Source organism: Patiria miniata, unplaced genomic scaffold (assembly GCF_015706575.1).
Source record: "Patiria miniata isolate m_02_andy unplaced genomic scaffold, ASM1570657v1 HiC_scaffold_3, whole genome shotgun sequence".
In the NCBI taxonomy this organism is placed as follows: domain Eukaryota; kingdom Metazoa; phylum Echinodermata; class Asteroidea; order Valvatida; family Asterinidae; genus Patiria; species Patiria miniata.
Genome location: NW_024037069.1, coordinates 7,549,330 through 7,573,929, shown reverse-complemented (window position 1 = coordinate 7,573,929; position 24,600 = coordinate 7,549,330). Strand labels below are relative to the sequence as shown.

Here is a 24,600-nt window from a genome sequence, read left to right as displayed (position 1 = left end):
TTAGTTCAGATGTGTTGAATCACAAACATTTCACAGACAGATCGATTTATCCGATGACTTTCTTCTTATTCTTATAGTTTTGGGGAGCAGGGTTGTTTGATTTGAATTATTTTATTTTAATCATTAATCTAAATCTTGGTTTAAATCAATACAAAAACGACTAAAATCGGCATTTTTAATTTGAATGCTCCATCTGCATATATTCTATTACATAATTGACATTACTTGTTATATTTTCAATACATGTACATGCAGGCCTGCTAGCTGACTAAATATCTGTTCTAACGTAATCGCGTGTGCACAGGTTTTCGCCTTCGTACAGACAAATGATTGAGGGATATTCCATTGTCAACACAACTGTACCATTACACTCTCATGAAAAAAAAAATGGAATCCCTTTGAATTGGTATTTAGTGGAGATTCATATATTCCTACAAACTAGTCTGTGAAGACAGATGCCACGTGCATATATGCATTATTTTGCCAAATTAATATGCGTTCTACCTTATGTAAATTGCTGCATTTACATAAATTGCATCGTGTTTTTTATGTGTGAGAGGAGAGACATCTATCAAAGCTGTTTCAAAAAATAAACACACCTTTGTAAAATAGTTCTTAATGTAAGGTAAGAAAAGCCGCTCACATATGTTGCCTCGATAATGCAGAAATACAACTTGACTTAATTGCAACTTTTATATGCGATATATTCGATATAATTCTATACGCTTAGTTGACTACGTTTATCTGAATATAATATCATACTGCGCAATTTAGCATATTCAAGCTTGTAAGTTGTATTTGTAGGCCCTACATGATTGTTGGTATTATGGTTACAGACATGAAAGTTATGTGAAAGCATGTCCTCACCATATTTTGGCAGGAGTGATACTATCCGGTTCGTAAGTGACTGCGTCATATACACGCGCGCGCCCCACTGATCAATAGCGCCCATTGGCTAAGAACTCCAGATACACTTACTTCCGGTTCCATTGGTTCCAATGCTACACTATGTGCAGCAGCATGGTTAAGTTGAAATGAAGTCACACTTACACACCGCATAAAGAGAAATGAAATACATCAATCGATAGGAGAAGTCAGTGGTTTGTTTTACTCAATACTAAAGAACTGCATGTAAATAAAACATAGAATACAACTCACATCTTTGGAAAAAACCAGCGTCAGTCTTATTTTCATGCAGTGTTAATTGGTTTGTACGACTAAGTTCATCCCACCGTAAACACCTGAAAATGCATCAAGTAATAACAACACTATTATTGACTTTTTATAATGAGATTGGATGGAAATCCGGGAGACCCAAATAAAATAAGTAGCCATCTTGAAAAACGGTCCCTCCACAACATGGCAAAATAGTATTTTGCAGTCAGACCTAACTACACGTTTGAATAAGTGTGAGACGGAAATTTATAAGTACAACAAAATTGTGTAAAGTCCATGAAAATGACATGTGAAACAAAACAATCTATTTGCCAATTTGACCAGTATAACCTGTGTATGTGATAAACCCTAACGTATGCACCAGGAAACTAAAGTCTGTTCCCATCGTGTCAAAGTACCTCTCAAGGAAGTAGTTCAACCAAACCTTTGTTAAACTTGACACCGTCTTTGTAGTGCTTCTATAATACAGTCAGTGTTTACTTCATCGAAACCAATGTAAATTAGTATTTGCCCTGCAGTTGAATACACGTAATGTTAATAGCGTCAGTGTGCTTCCGGAAACAACTTGCGGAAATTCGTAGCTGGAGTCGCTCCCATAATGATGACATACCTTAGCAATTATATACGCTTCGAGCTAAACAACCGTGACTTCACCTGTACATAATAAGTCATGTTTTGTAGAATTGTACACTCCGATAGACTTCTCTTTCTACTGCATGTGGAGTTGAACATCTTGGGTTTTGCGAGTGTAGGCTCAGCCGTTCATCACGGACACTCCTCGCTTGGTTGTCTCCAGTTATTCCTACACACCTCCTGTCAGTCGGATATACAACTCGATCCTTAGCTTCGTGATTTATCCAGACAAGCTGGGTTTATTGCCAGAAAACATTTTTTTGCAATCTCGTAATGCTGAGCGGTTATGCTGGCATTATAAAATCAACAGAACCGGAGCATAACTGAAAACTAGACAGAGAGGTTATTGCGTGTCATGACGAAATACTGAATTTCTATGGTTTCATAAGTTGTTTTACGGAACTTGAACGGTGAGAAAGATTAGGACTACACTCTCTTTATAAACAGTACAAGTTTACCAGACATTTAAATTAATCAAAGTAAAACAGAAAGTTTTTTGGAGTAATAGTCAACAATAAAAGGGAAAATTCACTGTGAATTGGATTTGTCTTCGTCACAACTAGATTTCTTGTCAGTCTCGAGAACTTTAGAAACCAGGCAGTAATTTTAAAAAAAATATTTTGTTCGTCACAGTAACAACTTACACTGAGTGTACTGTCAACTGAGCGAGTTCACCAACCGTTCAGGGAACTGTTAAAAAGACCTTGAGTTTCAACACCCGGAAACGAAACCCAAAATTTGAACCAGGCCTATGTAGAAACTCAGCTACGGCAACTTAACAAATGATGATCGTTGGCCCATGAAGAAACCTTTCTATTTAACATGTTTTTCTATCAATATGTGTATACAGTACTGCACTGCGCACCCTATCGACATTAGATTGTTGCCACTCTTGGTGTGTTCATGTTGCTGTGGCTATATATGGGCTGAGCGGCAGAGAGTGATTTAACAAACATGAACAACCTTCATTGGAGTACCGACACCAGCATCAGTCACTCAACTTTTGCTCTTTAGACTAAGCAGAGGGATGTTGAGGAGAATCACTTCGCACACATGAGACCGCCTAAACTACTACAACTAGCTGTTCTGCGTCTAGCCCATTAGGCACGGTTACTAGTGCTGGTTAACGCAATTGTCACACGTCAAGCTCTGTTATAGATGTGACTGCTATCGGACAATCCAATATTTCCAAATGTCACAGACTATTTCCTGAGTGCTAATGATTCAGCCTACATTATCAGGTACGTTTGATATCTTGAATTAATCACTTTTCCCCACAGCTTCAAACAGTCGCCATGCAGTCATCGGTTATTCCACAGTGTAGTAGAATATAAATTATTTATGAGGAAGAACGAATGGGGAATTATGGGCGTATAGACTAAATGTGGAATTCTACACCGTTTTGCACTTAAGAGGGCCAGCGGTAAACAGATGGACTGTACGAACCTGCTTTCAGTCAAAAGATATCAATAAGGGTTACATTTAAGATTTAATCTGTATAGAACATCAACGAAAAGAGGTCACGCTTAATTGACAAAAAGGACGACAACATTTCGGTTTAATATCCAGCTTTAAAGACATTCATCATCTCAAGCCTTCAATTTCCAAATTCTTCAGAATAATTCTCCTCAATTTTGCCAGCATTGTAAAAATGTTCCTGAAAGTCACGTGACATTAAACTTTGTATAACATTTTATATTTGATAAAGGTATTCCTTGGTTTGTGTTTTCACAGGCCATTTTTTCTTAAAAAGAAACAAAAGCCCCATTCGAACAAAATCCAAGTTTTAAAGGTGTTGCTACCCTTGTTAATGGTTCTCCACCATTAATATTGTTGCAGCTCGATATTTTTGGTAAGTAGTAGATCCGGGTGCTGAATAATCGAAGAACCGAGTATGACATTAACTATCCAGTTCATCGATGTTAACCAGTTCATCGATGCCAACTGCTTTTGGATATCACACCAAAACATTTTCCACTTTCCTTTCCACGAAGGTGGAAAAAGTTGTGTGTATTTTTTTTTCAGAACGATACAAACAATGAAATCGACATCCAGTCCTATTTTTGGATTTTGTTTTGTCTCTTCAATCATAAAAGTATTTAATTTTCACCCTTTTGTATATTTTTCAGGTAAACGAACGAGAACCTTTTTTCTTGAAACTTCTAGGCTCTGAACAAGGGTCCGAAAGATCCGATCTGGACATTCGTTTCATAACCAGAAATTGACTTTGTGCAAAACCAACAGTTAGAACGTTTGTAAAAAAAAATCAGTTAGAAATAAGGAGAACCATCCTTTATCTGTAAATCTTTTCATTGTATGGGTTCCCTTACTTTACTATAAACCTTGGTAATTTTTATTTTATCTCTTTTTTTTTTACAGCCTGTGGCTATAGACTTTTCTCTATGACCCACCGCATTGTACAAAACGATGCATTGCCATCTCAAACATCCCCGTGAACTAAATATTATGGAGTCTAGTAGGAGACACTCCGCCCTCTTGTGGGCAATTGCTCTGTCTTGGAGCGTCATCTGCATAAATGTTTTTATCACATCAGCTGAGTGGCACGGAGACCTGTCAGACTATGAGTTGGCCAGCTTTGGCAATCCTGATATTTTGAATGAACCCCAAAGTCGTGATTCAAAGTTCAACCATTTTACCTTGAGTGACCATGGCGATGTGTATGTTGGAGCTGTCAATTGGTTGTACAGGTTGGACGGTAGTTTGGAAGAGAAACAGAATGTTTCAACCTGTGATGCCAGCAGGCCAGATAGTGTGATGCCCTGCCACCTTACAAATAACTACAACAAGATACTGGTAGTTGACAGTACTCGGCCAAACAGTTTGATAACCTGTGGCGGTGTATATGATGGTATTTGTCAGTTACGGCAGTTACAGGATATTAGTAACGTGATGATGGAGTCAGTTCCTTACGTTGCTGGGTTTGAGGATGCATCTACTGTTAGTCTAATTGCTCCAGGAAGAGTTGGACAACAGATGCTTTATGTGGCTGTTACGTTTACTGGGGAAAATATTGAATCTGAAGGATTCTTTCCAGCAATTACAAAAAGAAGCCTGGGCAGCAGTTCCTTTTTATCAGCCCGCATAACGGATACAGTCTTTTCCAATAACTTGGCAGAAAGGGAATCTTATACCATAAAGTATGTTGAGACTTTCGAGCTTGATGGATTCACATATTTCGTTGCCTCCCAGAAAGAGGATTTGAATTCCGCGCAGTTTGTTTCTAAGATGAGCAGAGTCTGTCACAGCCATGAAACCATGGACGCATACACAGAAATTACCTTACAGTGCAGTGGATCAGATGGCAGTGTGTACAGCTTGGTGCAAGCAGCTCACTTTGGACCAGCAGGACCTGATCTAGCGGCATCATTGGGTCTCATTGCAGACGAGCAGGTGCTGTATGCTGTGTTTGCCAAGAACCAAGGAGCTCCGGGTACCAGTGATGTACCCATCGATCACTCAGCATTGTGTGTGTACAGGATGACGGATATCTTGGATGCCTTCAGAGAAGCAGTGCGGGGATGTATTCAGGATGGGAACAATAATGACAATGGGCCAAACAAGATCGACTATTTGGAGGGTTCTTTTTGCAGACCATTCGTGGTGAGTACAGACGAATATTAAGAAAGATGTTGCCATTTCTCTGACATTCAAAGATGCATTCCCCGTGCTGTTTTGAGTTTCACCTCGAAAAGTAGACTGTTTTTCCCCAATTTTTTGGTTTATTTTCCTAGCAATATAAATTGTATTCGCTTTTAAATGACACATTTATCTTAAAATCCACCAACATTTAATTATGGAATTATTTCTTCAAAAATTTCGAATTATTGGTTGCCAGGCATTAATTTGGCTCTTACAGAGCGGATTATTTGTGCCCAAAATGAAATCCGTAAAAAAAAATAATACAAACTAAACAAAATCCACTTTTTGGAGAGAATAAGGTATGCATATATACGTTGCACGTACTACAAAATCAAAAGGCGGTTTACTTGTACTTTTGTGGCGAAAATCTAACCCAACTCAACTCAACCCAACGCAAGTGCACAGGTTGCCTAACCTTAAATAATATCGTCTAGAGTCGTCTTAGTCATTGTAAAAACATTTAAGACCTATCAGGGTGAGTCAAAAAAGTGAAATCCAAATGTCGGGACTAATGTTTAAGTGAAGTTCTGCAAGTATCACTTTTTAAATCTAGGATATGAAAGCCCAATTCATAGCTTTTGTTTAATGCAAGATTCATTCAAATCACTTAAGTACTTTTCAATTTACGGAATTTTAAACACAACCAGCGTTTTAAAGTTCTGTCCACGGATCACAAAAAAGGTGTGCACTCTTTCAGCAAAACGAAAACAATTCACACACATCCTTACGTGATTTGTTTTCGTTTTGCTGGAAGAACACTTACCTTTTTGTGATCCGTGGACAGAACTTTAAAACGCTGGTTGTGTTTAAAATTCCATCACTTAAAAATTACATAGGTGATTTGAATGATTCTAGTACTAAGGCCAAAAAAAAGTCTCCGGTTTCTGGTATGGAGCTTGCCCAAAAAGTGGTGCGGCGACGCGGCTTTTTTTTTTTTTTTACCTGATTTTTTTGCTTCAAATGTCGGCTGATGACTGCAAATGATGCCCGATTAAACTTAGTGCAAATATATGGGAGTCCAGAGAGGCCACATAAAGTTTATTCTCGACCATAACCCAATCTAAAAACACGTTAAAATTGTGCAGCAGCAGGATTCCAGTCAAACCAGTGAGTTTGGCGGTTTTCAGACATCATCTTTCATTGAAAAAAAAACTTTTTCATTTTGCCGACGCGCATGGCGACGGCGACGCGCGCGCATACCAGAAACCGGAGACTTTTTTTTGGCCTAAAAGAAAGGTTATGAATTGGGTTTGCATATAAAACAATGGTCCCAACATTTGGGTTTCGTTTTATTTTACTCACGCTGTATACGTGCAAAATATGCTGCTATTTCACAACAACGAGTGAATATAGAATAGGGAAGAGGAAAAACTGCAAAATAGTATAAAATGTAACATTTTGGCAATGTATCGACGCCTCCATCTTTCCAGATAGGGACCAGGTCCACTGCAATGTGCGCTTCTTGGCCATCGCTATTCTGCTCTTAATGTCTGTTACTCTGTAGGCCCTAAATATGCCCCCAAAATTCATAGCAAACCAGTCGTGTAAAGTCAAGCCCTCTGTCCAACTTCTCCACTTTATATCAACTGAACGGTTGAAACTGTTTCTTTCTGCAATAATGGTGCAAACTATAGGTAATTGAACCATAGATGATGGTAAAAACAAGGTAACTTTCTTTGTAGTCCCCTGGTTGATGTATCAGTGTGGTTGTATAAACACGCTAAAGCACTCATTCTTTTTTCTGATATAGGATTGTTAATGCGTGAGTTTGGGTATGATAATTTGTTATGATAACATAGAAATCGAAATTTCATTAACAACCGTAATTTCATCAGCACGAATGTTGCTTTATTGTTTACTTAGAAGATAAAATATATATTCTTTATGTGTGTCCTTATATTGCTATTCTGTTTGACATCTTATTCATTTTATTCTTAATTGATAGCTATTAATTTGTTATGACGATTCATTTTTTGAATGAAGTAATTCAAATGTTTTGTTATATTTGTACTTGATTGTATATCATCCACAATTCAGCTTTGGGATGCGACGAATCGATAATAAAACCCTTAAATTAAATTGAATTGAAATTCTCGTTTCATCAACGACTTTCCTTGAACTGACTGGATTCATGTGTCTTGATAATTGCCACTGCCGAACCACGATATTGCTTTAACTGTTTTAATCATGTTTCTTCTTTCTACTTTCGTTATAGATTCCCATTCTGGATCGCTATTTCTGCATACCCGTGGCCAATGATCAAAATCAAACGCCATTATTCAAGTACGCCAAGGGCATAGGCCCCGTTCCATCTGCGGCAATTCTAGAGCTGCCTGGTACTCTCATGTCATCCATCATAACTACAATAGAAGTCAACCACACTATCGCTTTAATCGGGACATCGAGGGGGCATCTACTCAAGGTAAATTATCCCTAATCGATTTAAATGTGTGGCTGAAGTCGTCGTAGACCCTAAATTGGAATGTGTAGCAACAGTTTTATTTCAAACCATTTCGTTCACACCCCTTGCACTCGAGACTTTGGTAACTATCACGACGCATTGATTTTTTTTTAAATGAGAAACAATTAGCTAGTTTTGGTTTCTCTTAATAAATTGGCTTGCATGAACAAACACTCAAGGCAAGCAGTGCATGCCGGGTTGACCATGTCCGTGTCAAAACTTAACTCTCTATGTACAATGTCGGTGTAAACAGATTGTTTAAGTAATATATAGGCCTATGTGTCATAATTATGCATCTTGTCATTAGGTTCATGTGGAAAGTAACACTACCAGCCGACTTTATGAACGCATTAGCGTTGACACCAGTTCAGTTCTGCCAGATGTCAAGGTTAATGAATCAACACGTGTACTATTTCTCTTGACAGAACAAAAGGTAAGCGCATACCTAACCTGCCGAGGAGGAATGCTTTTAACTGAATAATAACTTTCTCTGCTTGATTTAGCGTCCCTCGTGGGCTTCGCATTAGCAGAAAAGTTGACAGATTTGTCAACAGAAAAGTCAAAAGCTAAGCTGACAAGCAAATGTGTTTTTTTAACAGCAACCAGATTTCCAGTCATTTATGAAAAGCCACAGAAACCATTCGGTGCTTTGAGTATTATTTATAACAACGAAAAGCATAGCAAATTTGGCCAAATGCACACAATAAACATTGTTCCTTTGCTTCGTAAACTAAAAACCAGATTCAAGATTTTAAGAAAAAACTTTCCTGATGATGAAATCAATACTTTTTAAGATTGTAAAAAGAAGTTACAATTTGTTTTACACTTTAGTTGGTGAAGCTTCGCGTTGAGAATTGTGGCCAATACACTACATGCGAAACGTGTATTGGGACTGATGCACGGAATGATGGAGACCCATATTGTGGATGGTGCACTCTGGAACGAAGGTAAGTCACACGGGATGTCTCCAAAGTGTGTGAGTGGGTCGTTCGAGAAGTTGTAAGAACGGTAGTCTATCACACTCAGACGAGGTGCAACAATTAGGTTTCATGTATATAAGTTGTGCACTCTGGAATGGAAGTAATTTATTAGGAGAGTTCCCACAGCTGGTCAGTCTAGTTGATTGTGTCAGTGAAAGAACTTCCTTTTTATTTACACTGTATATGATAAATAAAGTTCAAGGAGCCTATTCATTAATTACATGGTTGTCCGATGTTATGTGTACGTGAAAGAAACGATGTTTCTCAATGAAATCTTGAAAGTAAAGCATTGCATGTTTTTCCGTTTTGGTTTTTGCTTTCCTTATCATAACATTGAATTCTGTTTTAGATGTACGAGATATTCCGACTGTCCTTTACCTGATGTATCTACTCGATGGTTGGCCTACAATGCAGCTCAGTGCATAAGTATGACCGATGTAGCTCCCTATGATAACCTGCCAATCACAGTCACTGAGCAACAGGTGAGCTAGAGCCAGATGTATTGAGATTACATCTTACTCGCATCCTTATAGGAACAAAATTGAAACATACTTTAAAACTAAACACTTTCTTCAAAGTGCAGATTTGTTATGGACATATCCAGATAGGCCTATAGGTACGCGGAAATATTTTTCATCAATGCGACGCCTATACATGTATAGTTCAAGCGACGCCTATGGTTCAATCATATAAGGCTCAATTATTTTGCCTCCTTAATTGTAATGAGTAAATTTTGTATTTTTTCTGTATTCTTATTGAAATTTTGGCTTTGTACAGAGACCTGTTTATTTGATGTCAAATTGTTTTTTTTTATGTTTTGAAATTTGTGACTCTCTAAGAAAATATGTCACCATGCGTCGGAATGATTCAGAATGTTGTGCTTCGTGTAATATACCTGTCACTCATTCTCAGTCATTAAGTGAGCTCACCAAATGTTATTTCAACTATGTTTAGTGGCATAAATCTATCCTGGCGAGTGGGGAGTATCCTGACCACTGAAGTTATGTTCTTGCAGTTCTTGGAATATTAATGAAATGAATAATTATTAGTATTCATCTTTCCCTTTTTAGATAACCCTGACTGTGCAGCAGTTACCCGATCTAGGGACAAGCCAGAGTTATGAATGTTATTTCGGGTCATTCGAATCTCCAGCTACGAAGAATGGTGAAGTACTAGAGTGTACGTCACCTCCTAGTGATGGGATACCTACCATTCCACAAGGAGGCAAGTGCAATAAGAGACATCCATAGGATGTTATTTATGGCAAAATATACAGAACAAGCACTCAAAAAGTCGACTTATAGTTTCCTTCTTGTCCATTCTAGAATGAAATGATGCTTGTAAATCAATTGCATTATATCAACAGAGGAATGTGATCGTAGGCAGTACAATTTTTTATACACTGACGTGCTTACTGTTAGCATGAAAATGATGTCTACATTTTGTACCCACACAAATCGATTTGAACTCGTAGTAATTTAAAAATACACGCTCATTTTCGAATTGTCTGTTTCAACTCATAAACAAGGTGATTTTGTTCTTATTTATCACTTAGATGATGCAGTACATGTAGATTTGGGTGTCGAGTCATCTGAAACTTCAGTTCAATTCATAGACACCGACTTCTACTTCTACGAGTGTTCAACGCACACCTCGTGAGTATAAATCAGTTGTATTTGAAATTCAATTTGTTTTCCTTTAGGTTGTTTAAATGCTTATTTTCTCCCCTAGTACGTTTTCCTGATGATTTTTTAATCTATTAATAATGCAGTTCTCTTTGTTTTTTTGCGTAGCTGTGTATCCTGCGTTGGTAGTCGCTGGGCCTGTGATTGGTGCGTGTTTGAGAACAGATGTTCTCATGAAAGCTCCACATGCACACGACCTAATGAAATCATCATTACTGGAGATAACGTGAGAACAAAAATATAAGAGCTAAGCCAAGACAAAATTTGAAAAAAAAACCCAAGTTTGACTTTAATTTCTTGATTGTAGAATCCTATATGTTTACTATTCAGTTAATACGTATTTTGCGCATTAGTTATTGAAAATGACACTAATTGTCATGTACATGTGGAAGTATCTGAAATTATATTTATATTTTGGACACTAGATCATTTCTATCAGATTTCTGTAGATCATTAGTTCAAATCGAAGCAGATGTATATTTTTGGGGAGGCAATGACATAGTTTGTTGTTTGTTGGCGTTTACCTACAGAATCCAACAGCTTCTGCAGTCAAAGGACCTGAGTTTTGCCCTCAACTGCTGAACCGGACTGCTGAAGTTTTGCTTCCTAATAACATTATGAGGAGCATCACTATCATGACTGCAAACCTTCCAAATGAAGCTGAGGTTTGTTTATTAATGTCTGGAAAAAAAACCTTCAACAAACACAATGACAATCTGTAATCTGATAACCCCCGTCTATCAGAAAAGTCCCTTGTCAATGCCTGAGAGTGACATTTTTCATACCAACCTTGCAACCTTGCTTAATTCATCCCCAAGAAGAAAATACAACTCCCCCTTGGAATACTGTCCGATATAGTTTGCTAAATGCTATTGTTCTAGATATCTGACCTTCTTTATGACTTTGAATTAAATGAATTAAATGCAAAGTGAATTGCAAAGTTATCATTAGCTGTATGATAACTATTTTTGGACCCTCTATGTAAACTTGAGGTCAGTGTAGTCGGTGCAGTTTGCAAATGCTTTATGCACCCTATACATTACCATAATCATTAACATCGCGTGTGCTTAGATAGAGGTTAATATTTGAATGATAAGCTGCTCTTGAATTGCCATTTGGTGGCATGCAATAATTATAAACATCGCATTGTCATGTATTGAATTTTCAAAGAAAGCTGTTTACTTTCAAAGACCTTTTACCGAGTCCATGAAAGGAAATACTGCCAAGAAAATCTTAGTTTTTAATACTCTTTCCTGACTCACTTCATTTGCAAAAAAAAAAAAAAATTGGTTGTCAATACCTTTCTTTTCCATGTGCAGATTTCTAGATATCAGTGCAGCTTAGACGTTGAGGGATCACCTCAGTTTGTAGATGCAGACCGCAATGGAGACAGAGTCACATGCCAAGATAAGGCTGTAGGTTATACCTACAATTAAACTTATATTTATTGTATCCTTGGATTGCTAATCTCTTTGATAAAAATGAAAGTAATTCTCTATTTTGCATACTGGCTGGACACAATGTTGATGTTTTGAGCTTCAGGTATTAAAAGGTGAGGTTGTTTGCTTGCCTTCAACAGTACACTTACCTATCCAATGATGAACCAGAGATGGAAGTGAAACTGTCTGTTTCATGGACTGACACAAGCGGTGTTGCGCACATCCTAGATGACATACATGGATTTGACGGTAAGGAATAAGGACTGATTAAGGAGATTCACGCTTTCGTCAGTCTAAAATGGTTATACATGTATATGAAGACTTTTTTCCAAAACATGATAAACCTCAAGTTATTACCTTTTAGAATCACACCCACTCCTGGCTGCCCAAAGTCAGTATCGAATTTAGGAATACAACAAAACAAAAATTATGTTTGTTTCTTATTATTTTAAGTTCAGAACCGTGCAAACGTTTTACTTTTTGGGGTGAAAATTGGTATTTCAAGTTTTTAAAATAAACTCTTCATGATTGTGTTTGGTGTGAGCAGAATACAAGATAATCTTATGTCTTTCATTCAACTCGACATTTTAAAGAACAACCTCCAATGCAAAACTGTTTGTTATCAACAGTTTTGCATTGGAGGTTGTTCTTTAAAATGTCGAATTGAATGAAAGACATGAGATTATCTTGTATTCTGCTCACACCAAACAGTATCGTTGTACAAGTGTGAAGTCCAGAAGCCAGACTGCAGCCGTTGTGTTACAGCCCGCCCAGTACTCGAATGTGTTTGGTGTGGTGCCATGCCGAGCGAGTCTGGTGTTTGCAAACTGAATGAAGTTTGCAGTGAAGATAGGGTGACTTTGGATAACGGATTGAACTGCCCTGATCCAGTTCTGAGTGAGGTAAGCTATAAACTCTCAAGCTGAATATTATTCGTTTGAATATTCTTTATTAATATTCCAGGCGAGGCTACTTGTCAACATGTTTGTAATTATCCATATATCACAAAGTATTAAAGAATGCTGCCAGCAAATGAAGCACATCTTGTATCCATTTGACCTGCCTTTGTGACAAGGTAAAAAAGGGAAATTTTGTCATGTGCAAGATGAAAAAAACCGCAATTCGTATGACTGCATAAGCAAAGGTGTATGGTCTATAAAGTAGGCTTATATGGATGACTGCATATGAGCCACCAAGCTGAACAAGTTGTCTTTCAACAGCATTTACCAATGCATCTTTACTAAAAATGTGTTGTATTTAAATGCATTGTTTCATGTTACATGTACTTGCTTTGGTGTGTTATGTTATTATTGTTTCCAATCACGCATTAGGTATTTCCCTTGACTGGGCCCATTGAAGGCAACACAGTCATAGATGTGATGGGAACTGATATCGGTCGGAGATTTGAGGATGTCGTGAGTGTGATGGTTGGCGATCAGCCCTGTGATCTGGCTGGATTAAACTCAGACTACCAAATTGGAGCAAGGTAGGGTCAAATCATACTTCGTGCAAGGAAATTACTTTACTTTTGTTGCCATGTTGTGGAACATTGTTAAATTTTAATTTTAAAACTGTACCGAGTGGATGTGGTCTTGCTGAACATCCTTGTCTTAATGTCACATATCACTTTATGTTTCAGTGTCAGCTGCAGAACGAGAGCAGAAAGTGAAGGAGCCGAGTTGGTTACTTTGACAGTCACGGGTGCAGATGGTACCATGCAACACAGCTTAGGAACGTTCAACTTTAACTTCAAAGTAAGTCACGTCCTGCACGCACTCGTGTACACTGACTCATTGAGGAACCTGTTTGGAAAAGAAACAAGCGTCCAAAAAAATGTGTTTACACTGAAATAGTAATCACTGAATGTATGATCACGAATGAGATCTGTTCACGAATGTTCTTTTCTTAGCAGTTCGGCACCACATTATATCAGCTGGAGCAATGATAAGATATATGTTAGCTGCATTAGTTGATATTTTCACACCAAAAATTGTATGTTTGAGTTAAAGGGAATATACATCATTTGCTTTTGCTGTAATTTTCAGAAATGGATGGAATTGGGGGGTTGGAAATATATAGCAAATATAGTTACACTGACTTTTTTGAGGTTTTGGGTTCGAAAATGCTATAAAAACCAAGAAAAACAATCATTTTCCTGTAGTCTGGTTCCCTGACTCCATTTAAGAAGAAACAGAGCAGTTTACATACACTGGGGAATTGTAAGGTCAGGGAACCTGTCTAGCTGGCTTGTACCCGTTCATAGGTGTGTAATCGATTGCAAACAAGTGCGATGGTCAACTGGGGCCAGTATTTGAAAAAAAGCCAGTTTTTTCCAACGCTGGTCGGCCGATCAGCGTTGGAAATTGATACAAAAATACCACTTTTCTTGAAAATGACAGTATACCAGGTGCCATTATTTTACAGGATGCTTTACACTGTCATTAACTAACAGTCCAGCAAGGTATTTCAAAATGATTTTGTAGTTTTATTTTTTGATGTTTGCAAATGTTGTATTTTCCCTTTAAGGATATTTGGAAAAATCCCTGGCATTTGAGTGAATTTCCTAAAACGTAGGTCAGATTTACGTTTGAAACGTCAAAATATTTAAAATCAATAATACTCGAGGATTCTATGCACGAGTAACTAGCAAATACTTATTCCGGCCAACAATAATATAATTTTATAAGATGGAATTTTTGCGTCGGGGTGATATAAATCAAATTATGTTTTGCCCTTCACCTATGTTTAAATACTGTATACTCGGTGTGTTACCTCCCGAGTGAAAGTTGGAAAAAATCACTCGGGTGGGACTCGAACCCACGACCTCCTGCTTTCTTGTGCAGATGTCTTACCACTCGACTACCGAGCTAACGGGATCGGTTAGCTGGTTCGAATCTGATGTGCATAGCAGCGGGTACCGCATATTTTTATAAGATGGAATTTTGCGTCGGGGTGATATAAATCAAATAAGGTTTCGCCCTTCACCGACGTTTTAACACTGTATTCTCAGTGTGTTACCTCCCGAGTGAAAGTTGGAAAAAATCACTCGGGTGGGACTCCAACTTTCACTCGGGAGGTTACACACTGACAAACACAGTTCTAAAATTGTTTTTATAAGATGTATTTTGTTAACAGGACCCATCGATTACACATGTCCAACCCCGCCTTGGCCCAGAAGCCGGTGGGACGGCAGTAAGTGTGAATGGTACAGCCCTCAACACAGGACGCAATATTGCAGCGTTCATCGGCGACAATCCTTGCAACATAACAAGGTATTGTGCCTCTTTCCTAATACACGTCATTATTTAAATTGTTGCGCATACGGCAAAAATCGGAGCATTGTCTAATTTTCCCCTTTGGAATGACATTTATTGAAGCATTCAATGGAAACAAATAACAGTGTTTTGTACGATACTTATTAATTCAGGAAAAAGAGGGATCTCCCCAACATCGGTACAATTTCTAGTTTCAACAAAGTCATTTGGACTTCTATCAAGCTTCAGTTGCTTAGATTTTGTTAAAAAGGTTTTCCTTTTCCGCCTTTGTGGAACGGCTTTTGTTAGTTATATATTTCATTATAAAAAACTACTTTATCCTGTCCAATTTCCAATTACCTTGAAAAATAATTGCTATACATCCATTCAGTATTAAGGAGCATCATACACAGAGATGAATTCACGTTTACGTCTGTGCAGAAAGCTCTGCATGGCCTCTGTCTCAAGTGATTTTTTTCTTTCCCAAATTGTAAAGCAAACCGGTTGAATCCGTGCTAGAATGCACAACCACTGCTGGCCAAGTTGGATATCAAGGTGTTGTGAAAGTCTCCTTTGATGGGGCCATGAGAACCTCATCAGATATGTACACGTACACTGAGAATCCCACCATTACTAAGGTGTCTCCTCTGAAAAGCATCAATTCGTGAGTCTACATGATTTTTTTGTCTTCATCTGTTTTACCATGGGCTATATACTTCAATTGGCATCATCCACATTATTAGTAAATCATTACAGACTGTATTGTCCAAAGAGAATTTCGGTGTTTTAAAACTTTTTAAATGCAAACAAAAAATGGAGTAAAAAGAAATTTTTGTCTAGGTCTTAATTTTGTGAAATGTTATGTTTCTATTGTAAGGCACGCTTTCAAGACAGCAAGCTTACAGCCAAATTTATGCTTGATTGTTTTAAGAAGCAGGTTACTACAAATCATCTTATCACCGAAGACTACTGATAACTGAGTGAACAGTGAAATATTATGCTTTATTCTAAACTTCAAAATGTCATTTGCTCAAAATATCTGAAGTGAACATGTGCGTATACATTTCTAAATTGTTTAAATTGATTCTATACACCAGCCAATATCTTTCAGTGTATGAAATGTATTTTCAGTATTTGCCATCGGTGTTTCTAATTGTCAGGGGTGGTCGAACTTTGACGGTTACTGGCACTTTTCTAAACACAAGTGGAAACCGTAAAATCGTTGTCAGTAATGCAAATGAGGTGAGAAATGTGTTATACCGTCCTATCCCTGCTCAACTTCCACTTAACCACCGATCACAATATAGCTACTTGCTCCACTCTTCCAACATATATAATTAGGAAACTTTTTAAATCTTCTATATTGCTGAGTTACCGCGAACGACCACTTTAAATGTGAAAATGACAAAAAGGGTACTATGTAAAGAATGACAGCCAATACATCATTAAAAATATTTCTGTTTTAGAGTAGAAACAAAGAGGGGTGCCATTGTCAACCGGAGCTAATGCTGACCGGAATTATCAACTGCCTGATGTGGGTCTTTATTTTGCAGGAATGTCAAGGTGAATCTGCAACAGAGATGCGGTGCCCATCTCCGAACATAACAGACCTCGACATAAGCAATGAAAACTTGACCTTTGGCTTCATCATGGATGGGGTCACTCAACTGTTGACATGGTCTCAGGATAACGATGTCGACTTGGAGTACTTTGAGGATCCAGTGTATAACAAATTTAAAGGTGGTATGAAGGACAAAGAAGGAGAAACCTTGACAATCACGGTTGGTATACGCGTGTCTTATTCTATGCGCCTATCCTTTCATTGTTTTTTCTGTCTGTACAAAGATATGGGGCCTGTCGGTAAACGTGCACGAAGCATACTTATACAGTGCTTTGTAAAGTGAAACACCTCTCATATGTGACTAAAGATAAATTTAAGTTGATATCTCTTCCTCCTGAATCAAGTGGATCTTCCCAAAATACAGTAGGCCTATCTTGGTAACTCTTGCTGAGTTACAAAACTTCATATCAAACTCAGATCAGTCATTGCAAAAGCATATGTAAATGTGATGTGATTTTTTTGTTACCTCGGTCCTCACACGGTATGTAGGAGTACATGTACATGAAAAATGACATAAATCCGTACGTGTGATACAGCCATATGACCCAAGTATTTAGAAATAAAACAAGTGTTGAACATTAACTGTCACAACCGAAAAGACTAAATTCTTCTGAAATACACCAATGCAGATACCAATAAATTTCCTTGAAAAGTATTTAACTTAAATTACCTGTGGATGCTTTAACAGGGCAAGCGGATTAACAGCGCCATCACAGCTGTAGAAATCAAGGTGACGATCGGCGAAGAGAGCTGTGACGTCAACTTGATCAGTGAGACATCACTCGTATGTGAATTGCCCGATGAGGCACCAGCAGCCGGGGACTTCATGGGAAAAGATACTGGGAAAGGTCTGCCTGTGGTATGGGTAAGTTAGAGGCGGATCCATGTTTGAATCAGAGGTTAGCTGTCAAGTGTTTTTTTGTTTGTTAAATTTGTTCCTTCTTTTGCGGCCCCAAGGGGGAAGTTTATCCTTTTCCTTTTCGGATTGAACATCTGTTATACTCAATCCGAAAGGTTCAAAAACGCCCAAAATTCGGCCAGTTCTCCCCAAAACGTAATTACACTACTTTTTCATTGTTGATTGTTTCTTCAAAGGTAATTATTATAGCGTCGACATTAACGAATTGGTTAAGTCTATGTCAGTTGTTGAATTGTTTATCATTTCATTTGTATTATTCATAGGTTCGCCACAATAACTTAAAATTTAGGTTGGGCTATTTGGTCTATCCCAGTACGGTGCCACTTGTCGCTATACTTGTACCGAGTTTGGTCATTCCACTCTCCATGGCGATACTGCTCGCTGCTACCTTCGTGTATTGCAGACAATTGCGAAGGAAGCGCACCCACGACCGAAGACTTTTGGGCAGGATAGTGGCGATTCATCTTGGTAAGTGCTGGTGGCAGGAGGTGACTTGAGTTAATTATACCCCTGATTGCCAAATAAGGTGCACAAAACTGCGGCAAAGGGATAATCTCACTCTACCTAGGAATATGCTCTTAAAATCACTCGATCTCAAAACGGCGAAATGGTAAACATCCTGAAACCCTTTAAAACTTAATATCCATTTATTCTTCATCACTTGAGTCTAACGGCTACTTATCAATTCTTTATTTTCAACATAATTATGATAGTTTAGAAAAAAAATTAAACAGGACGTAGCTGCACATCTCCGTATTAAATTATGATCTACTTCTGAAAAAAAAATCATCTCAAGATGGCTGCTAACGGGCAGCCGGTTTTGAAAGTAAAATACACGGCAAAAGAATTCAAATGGCGTGCTCCTCATTTGACTGTAAATTGTCAAGTTGTAGACAGGATGAAACAAAGTTCTCTACAAAAACAAAAATAAATATAGAACTCTTTTGCCAAGATTGCGTTTAACATTTTAGACAACTTGTGAATCTTGTATAGCATGCAAAGGTTGTTTTGTCTGCCGATTTGTAAGCCTGAACGTGCTCGTAAACTTACCACTATATTACGTTATTTACTGTTAATGCGACATTGTATTTTTTTTCTTCAGAAATTGACTCCCACGTCAAAAGACGCAGGTGGTATAGATCCCAGAAACAGTCGGAATCTGCTCAGCCAAAACAAAAGCGCATTGTCCTGAACAACAAGGTCAGCTTCGTTCCCGACGACATTCATATCGACTTCAGCCAACTGGAATTGGGGGAAACTCTCGGACAAGGTAGTGACTTTGTACGACGAAACTATAAACATTTCATGAGTTCAAAGTGTAAGCTGTTATTTTACCTGAGAAGGAGAGGCCTATATAAAGGGGCTGTGTGTGCAAACCGTTATTGGCGTGATTGAAACACATTTTCACGTTTCGACCTTTAGGAGATTATTTAGACTCAGTCGCTCGGTCTGTCAGTAAGTCGGTAGGTCGGTAGGACGGTTGGTCTGCCATCTGGCTAGTCTTCGCACCAGCAAAAGATAATCAGCAAAGATGAGTATAAAACACTTGAATAAATTTTACAGGTGCATTTGGGCGTGTACTGAAAGCTGTTCTACACGATACGTCAGGGGAAGATCAAATTGTGGCCGTAAAGACAGTGCAAGGTTGGTGATGAGAATGTCGGCCATTTGTGAGAGATGTTTTCTATGACTGAGTATCATGGATTCAAAACAAAGCATTGAAAAGTTGTTCCTCGGTTAAAAAGGACCCATTTCAGAATGGTATGCATTTTGGTCTTGATTATACTTATTGCTAATTAGAGTTACAGAAGAGGTGTTGGATGACCTTATACCGAGAAAGAGGAACGAAAAACATTAATCAATGTGCGTCTTGATTGAAAGAGCTGAAAGAGTCTTTTCATTCAGAATTGCGAATTGTGGCTTGTAAAATGTTCTTAAACTGAATTGAATGTGTCTCTGGGTTATTGCATTTCTGTGGTGATGAAAATAAGTTGAAATACAAGTTCCTGTTTTTGTGTAGTAGCTTTGCCAAATGTAAGTTGGGCGTGCCAGTTATCACGTATAAATGCCCCACTTTTGCATGTATAGACACCTCGGACCCGAAAAATGTGGTGAAGTTCCTGGAGGAAGGCCTGATCATGAAAACCTTCGACCATGTCAACGTACTGGGGCTTCTGGGGTTGACCTTTGACGCGGTCAAAAACCCCTTGGTGGTGATACCCTTCATGGCCAACGGTGACCTCAAGACATATCTGGTCAAGAAGAAACAGGTATGTAGTCAAGAGCGATCAATGTCGATAACAAATAGAGGAAGGTTTGATAAAAGAATTGGTGATGAGTGGCATGAGTTTGGAACTGACTTAATGGTGATTTTGGTAGATGTTGTTACGTTTGATAAATAATAGCTCACTCACGAGATTTATTAAACAAAATGCTGTCCCATTTCGTAAACAGTATGTCATGTGTTTTGTTATGAGTGTGTAGTATTTATTTATTCATTTGAGGTTTTTACTTTCAATTAAGACCTTGGCGACATCTCTGTTGATGAGGTTTGCCTCACATGCCGCACTCGGTATGAGTTACTTGGCTCAGCACAAGTTTGTCCACAGAGATCTTGCGGCCAGAAATTGCATGTGAGTGTATCCTCTCTTCTATTATCATCCGGGGCTTTTACACATGTCTTTTCATGTGTGTTTGAGAAAAAGCAAAATGAATGTTACGAGAAATCGGTCAGCTGTTTCATCAAAAATAATTTTAATGCACCAGAGATACCAAGGGACAGGCATTCATTGAATTAACTCCAGAGTTCGAATTAATGGTATTGCGATTCTTAAATGATGTGACCCCAAAGTAAGATAAACTTTTAACAACCTCATTAGGGTGAACAGTGATCTTCTGGTGAAGATAGCGGATTTTGGACTATCCCGTGACATGCACGAATCGGATTACTACACAAGCGGCGATGCCCAGGCTAAGCTGCCTATCAAATGGATGGCTCCCGAGTCCATGGAACGTCGAGTGTACAACGCCAGGACTGACGTGGTACGCAATTAAATCCATCTTTGATTTAATGTTAGATGATGTTTAGATAAAGATCTTAACGGAAAAGAAAGCAAAACACATCTCTTTGCGTTCTGTGGAACTATCCTTCGAAGAGAAACTACATGAACTTCGATGTCCGGTCATAAAATGTCAGTTTATTGATAATTTACATCGGGTATGTTTTCAAGGCGCCTGACCCTCATTAGCTGGATTATTTCGTCTTAAGACGCCCACCTCGAACTGATTTCTAAGTTAACTTAGTAATGAACGTTTTTATTTCAATTTGACACAAGATCTCATTAAACAGTTCAATAAAGACTCAAATACAATGTAGTTCGGTCAATCTTCGTTAATCTTGGCTACTCTTTCCAGCTTGCTCATGTCAACTGTTCGGTAGCTCAATTGAACAGTTATCATTCGAATGGTCTCTAACATTGACAAATATTTGTCTTCTTTGGTTTTCTACAGTGGTCATATGGTGTGCTCCTGTGGGAGATTTTCAGTAAGGGTGCCAAACCGTATCCAGGAATACCCAACCAAGATGTGTATGATTTCTTGAAGAGAGGTCAACGCATGGATGCTCCCAAGAACTGCCCGCCAGAAATGTATGGTCAAACAGCGGTCACCATTACCTTTAAATAATAACACATCTAATGCCGTTTTAACTTCTGTAAAAGTATGCATGATTCTTTTATATTTTGCTCAAATTTTTCTGAAGGTGAAGGGATCTTAATGCATCTATTTTACTCTCAAAGGTTTTACATAATTGAAAGTAGGTATAACACTCTCTAGTTGTGAGAAACAGTGAAGATTGTTTTATTTGGGGTTTCAAATAAAAAAAGGGAAACTCAATTCTCGTGAACAGTTTTTCTCAAAAATGTAGGGTTAATGTGCTCGAGTAATCAGTAATAATGGAAAGTGTATTGTCGGGGGTTTCAAGTAAAAGTGCAAACACAATTTGATATACGATCAAGCATGCAGCATCTAATGATTCTTGTTACATTTGCTGACTGATACAGCTACGGCATAATGGTACGTTGCTGGCAGGACAACCCCAAATCACGTTGCACCTTCGTCCAAGTTGCCAACGAGCTGGAAGAACTGTTGGAGGGAGACCGTGACTACGTAGCAGCTCCTAGTGCGGGTGTGGTTGGTAAGCGACCCATCGAACATCGCGAAGAACCTGGTGCCACAGACGACAGCTATCTGGTCCCGATGCAGCAGGAGACCGCCTTTGGTGCTGACGGCCCGTGTAGTGACGGAGAAACCAGCGGGAGCCATGCGACCGCCGCCCATGATCCCTTGGATTATGTCAATAAAATTGTCATTAGATAAGTACTGTGCAAATTAATTGCAAATGATAACTTGCTGATTTGGAAATTTCTGCACAGATTCCTGCAAGCTGCACAAAGCATTGATATAAAAAAGGGGTGAAGTTTTCAGGAAATTAACGACTGTCGGTATCGCCAGAAAACTAGAAGGAACAAACCATACTAGCAATGTTATTGTATTTAACGTATTGTACACAGGTTTTTCCAGCATTACATAATTGACATTATATATTTGGAATACCTGTAGTAAAGGAGTAATATTCTTAGTGGAAAGATGGCACGTGCATATTTGCATTCTTCTGCAAAATAAATATGAAATGTAGCTCATTTTATTGAAACGATATCTTGTTTACCTTAAAAATTTACATTTTGTTTGGTGAAAGGACAGTCTTATGTCGAAAGTGTTCTTTATATGCAAGGTATTGGAAGCTGCTCAATGGTTGCCTAGTAAATGTTCAAAAACAACTTGACATAATAGGTTAAAAAAAACCACCAGAAACAGTTGGTAAATTCCTGCGAAAAACTTATTTTAAAAAGTCGTGGAGTTAGATCTGACAATGATTGTAGTTAGCACTGAGTGCTGTATAAATGCTCATATTCGATATTCAATTGACTTAAGATAATCTTGCTTTTGGATCATTATTTCATTTATTTGATACACGGATACACATTTAATCACTTTTTTAAATTCAGATTATTAGCATTGCATAGTAACTGGTGTATTGCTAACATAGCCAATATTGAGATTCTGTTGAAAATGTCAAGACAAATTTTAGTTCAGATGTGTTGCATCACGTACAATATTACAGGTTAAGTTTAATATCAAATTATTACGCAAAGGACAACATTTATATAGGTTTGGGTGAGGCAAGAATGCTTTTGAAGCCTAACCTAGGGACAGACAACAGGACAGACAGGACAAAGGACTACAACAGCGAATGAGTGTGCATGCAGGTACTAAGACATAACATTCATGGGCGTCGATAGGGGGGGGGCAAGGGGGGGGCACTTGCCCCCCCCCCTGGAAAAGCAACAAAAAAAAAGGAAGAAAAAAAAAAAAAAAAAAGAGGCGCGAAGACAAAGTGGTGTAAATGTAATGAGTTGGGGGGGGGGGGGAAATGTCCCTGCCCCCCTCTAAAACTGATAAATCGAGAATGTGTTGAGAAATACAAGCATTTTTTGGCAATTTTTTTTTGCCCCCCTCTTGAAAAAATCCTGGCGACGCCCATGATAACATTACGAGATAAATTAACATAACAGTTATAAACATAACAGTTATAAATATGCATCAAGAAGTTGTTTTTTTTCTTCAGTTTTTCGACACATATAGTTTGTGATGGTGACTTTTTCAAAGATTTTACTAAGACTGTTCCAGTAATTTACACCACGTTGAATAGGACTGTTTTTAAACAAGGACGTTCGACTGTAACAAACATGGATATTTTTTCTAGAAGCACTTCGAGTATTGTGTGAATGTATGTTTGATGATAACGTAAAATAGGCCTATGAGCTAAAACAAGCAGGTAATGAATTATTCATGTACATAAATTTACCTTAATTTAAGTAGTAAATGTCTTTAATTCGTAACAGTTTTAGATTTGCAAATAAGCTAGCAGTATGATCACGGTGGCCAACATTAGAAATGATGCGAACAGCTCGCTTTTGTAACAACAAAAGTTTGTCAAAATTTACTGAGGAACTACCCCAGTTTAGAACTGAAAAGTTAAAAAATGGGAGAACTAAAGAATTATAAAGCATAACTAAAATGTTGCTTGGAATAGGAACTTTAAGCGATTCATTATACCAACGTTTTTGATATCTTGCTCTAGATATCACTTATGTGTTTTTTCCATGTAAGATGTTCATCCATTGACACACCAAGAAATTTGATAATCGTGACACGATTTAAATTATATCATTTAAAACAAGTGGAACAGATTGGGTTTACTTTTGTTGTCTTCAAGAAAAATATCATATAGTTAGTTTTAAACAGATTTATACACAATTTGTTTGCTAAAAGCCAAGTGACTAATTTTTTTTAAGTTCAATATTACACCAAACTTGTGTTATCCGCAAACAAGCAGAATGATATGATGTCAGATGTATAAAATATATCGTAAATATACAGAATAAATAGTAGAGGACCTAATGTAGAGCCCTGGGGAACACCACAGTGGATAGATTGCTGGTTTGAATTTACAGAGTTATAAGAAACAAATTCTTTTTGTTCAGATAAGTAACAGTTTAAGGCTATACACCACGAATACCATACTTTTCCAGTTTACAAATTAAGATTTCACGATTAACTGTATCAAAAGCCTTGGAAAGGTAAAAAAAAATACCAATAAAAATGTACCATCATCTATGGCTTTGAGCAACTTATGAACAACATACGACGT

General features: G+C 37.9%; 1 protein-coding gene and 1 non-coding gene across 2 annotated transcripts; one reads left to right on the top strand and one right to left on the bottom strand.

Annotated features, from left to right (window-relative positions):
- The first annotated feature begins 4,220 nt into the window (after positions 1–4,220).
- LOC119736937 (plexin-B-like) lies at positions 4,221–23,164 on the top strand. The gene is made up of 27 exons (XM_038210974.1): positions 4,221–5,430; positions 7,685–7,891; positions 8,238–8,363; positions 8,762–8,877; positions 9,260–9,392; positions 9,981–10,134; positions 10,466–10,565; positions 10,704–10,821; positions 11,126–11,260; positions 11,915–12,010; positions 12,175–12,283; positions 12,746–12,936; positions 13,366–13,520; positions 13,674–13,788; positions 15,170–15,306; positions 15,785–15,952; positions 16,449–16,539; positions 16,842–17,069; positions 17,598–17,774; positions 18,092–18,296; positions 18,931–19,098; positions 19,392–19,472; positions 19,917–20,098; positions 20,352–20,461; positions 20,708–20,870; positions 21,339–21,475; positions 21,890–23,164. Exons 1-27 carry the CDS (start codon positions 4,237–4,239, stop codon positions 22,203–22,205), a joined length of 5,112 nt encoding a protein of 1,703 aa, XP_038066902.1. The 5' UTR covers positions 4,221–4,236; the 3' UTR covers positions 22,206–23,164.
- Positions 14,831–14,903, bottom strand: Trnal-aag. Its single transcript has one exon. It is a non-coding gene; the product is annotated as a tRNA-Leu (tRNA).
- Positions 23,165–24,600: the final 1,436 nt, after the last annotated feature.

What these genes read in the sequence shown, in the direction of transcription:
- LOC119736937 (XM_038210974.1), top strand. Translation starts at nt 4,237, where the DNA reads ATGCATTGCCATCTCAAACATCCCCGTGAACTAAATATTATGGAGTCT. An exon ending in AAGGTCTGCCTGTGGTATGG is followed by an intron (nt 17,775 to 18,091) that starts GTAAGTTAGAGG and finishes TATTATTCATAG; the next exon opens with GTTCGCCACAATAACTTAAA. An exon ending in AAGAACTGCCCGCCAGAAAT is followed by an intron (nt 21,476 to 21,889) that starts GTATGGTCAAAC and finishes TGACTGATACAG; the next exon opens with CTACGGCATAATGGTACGTT.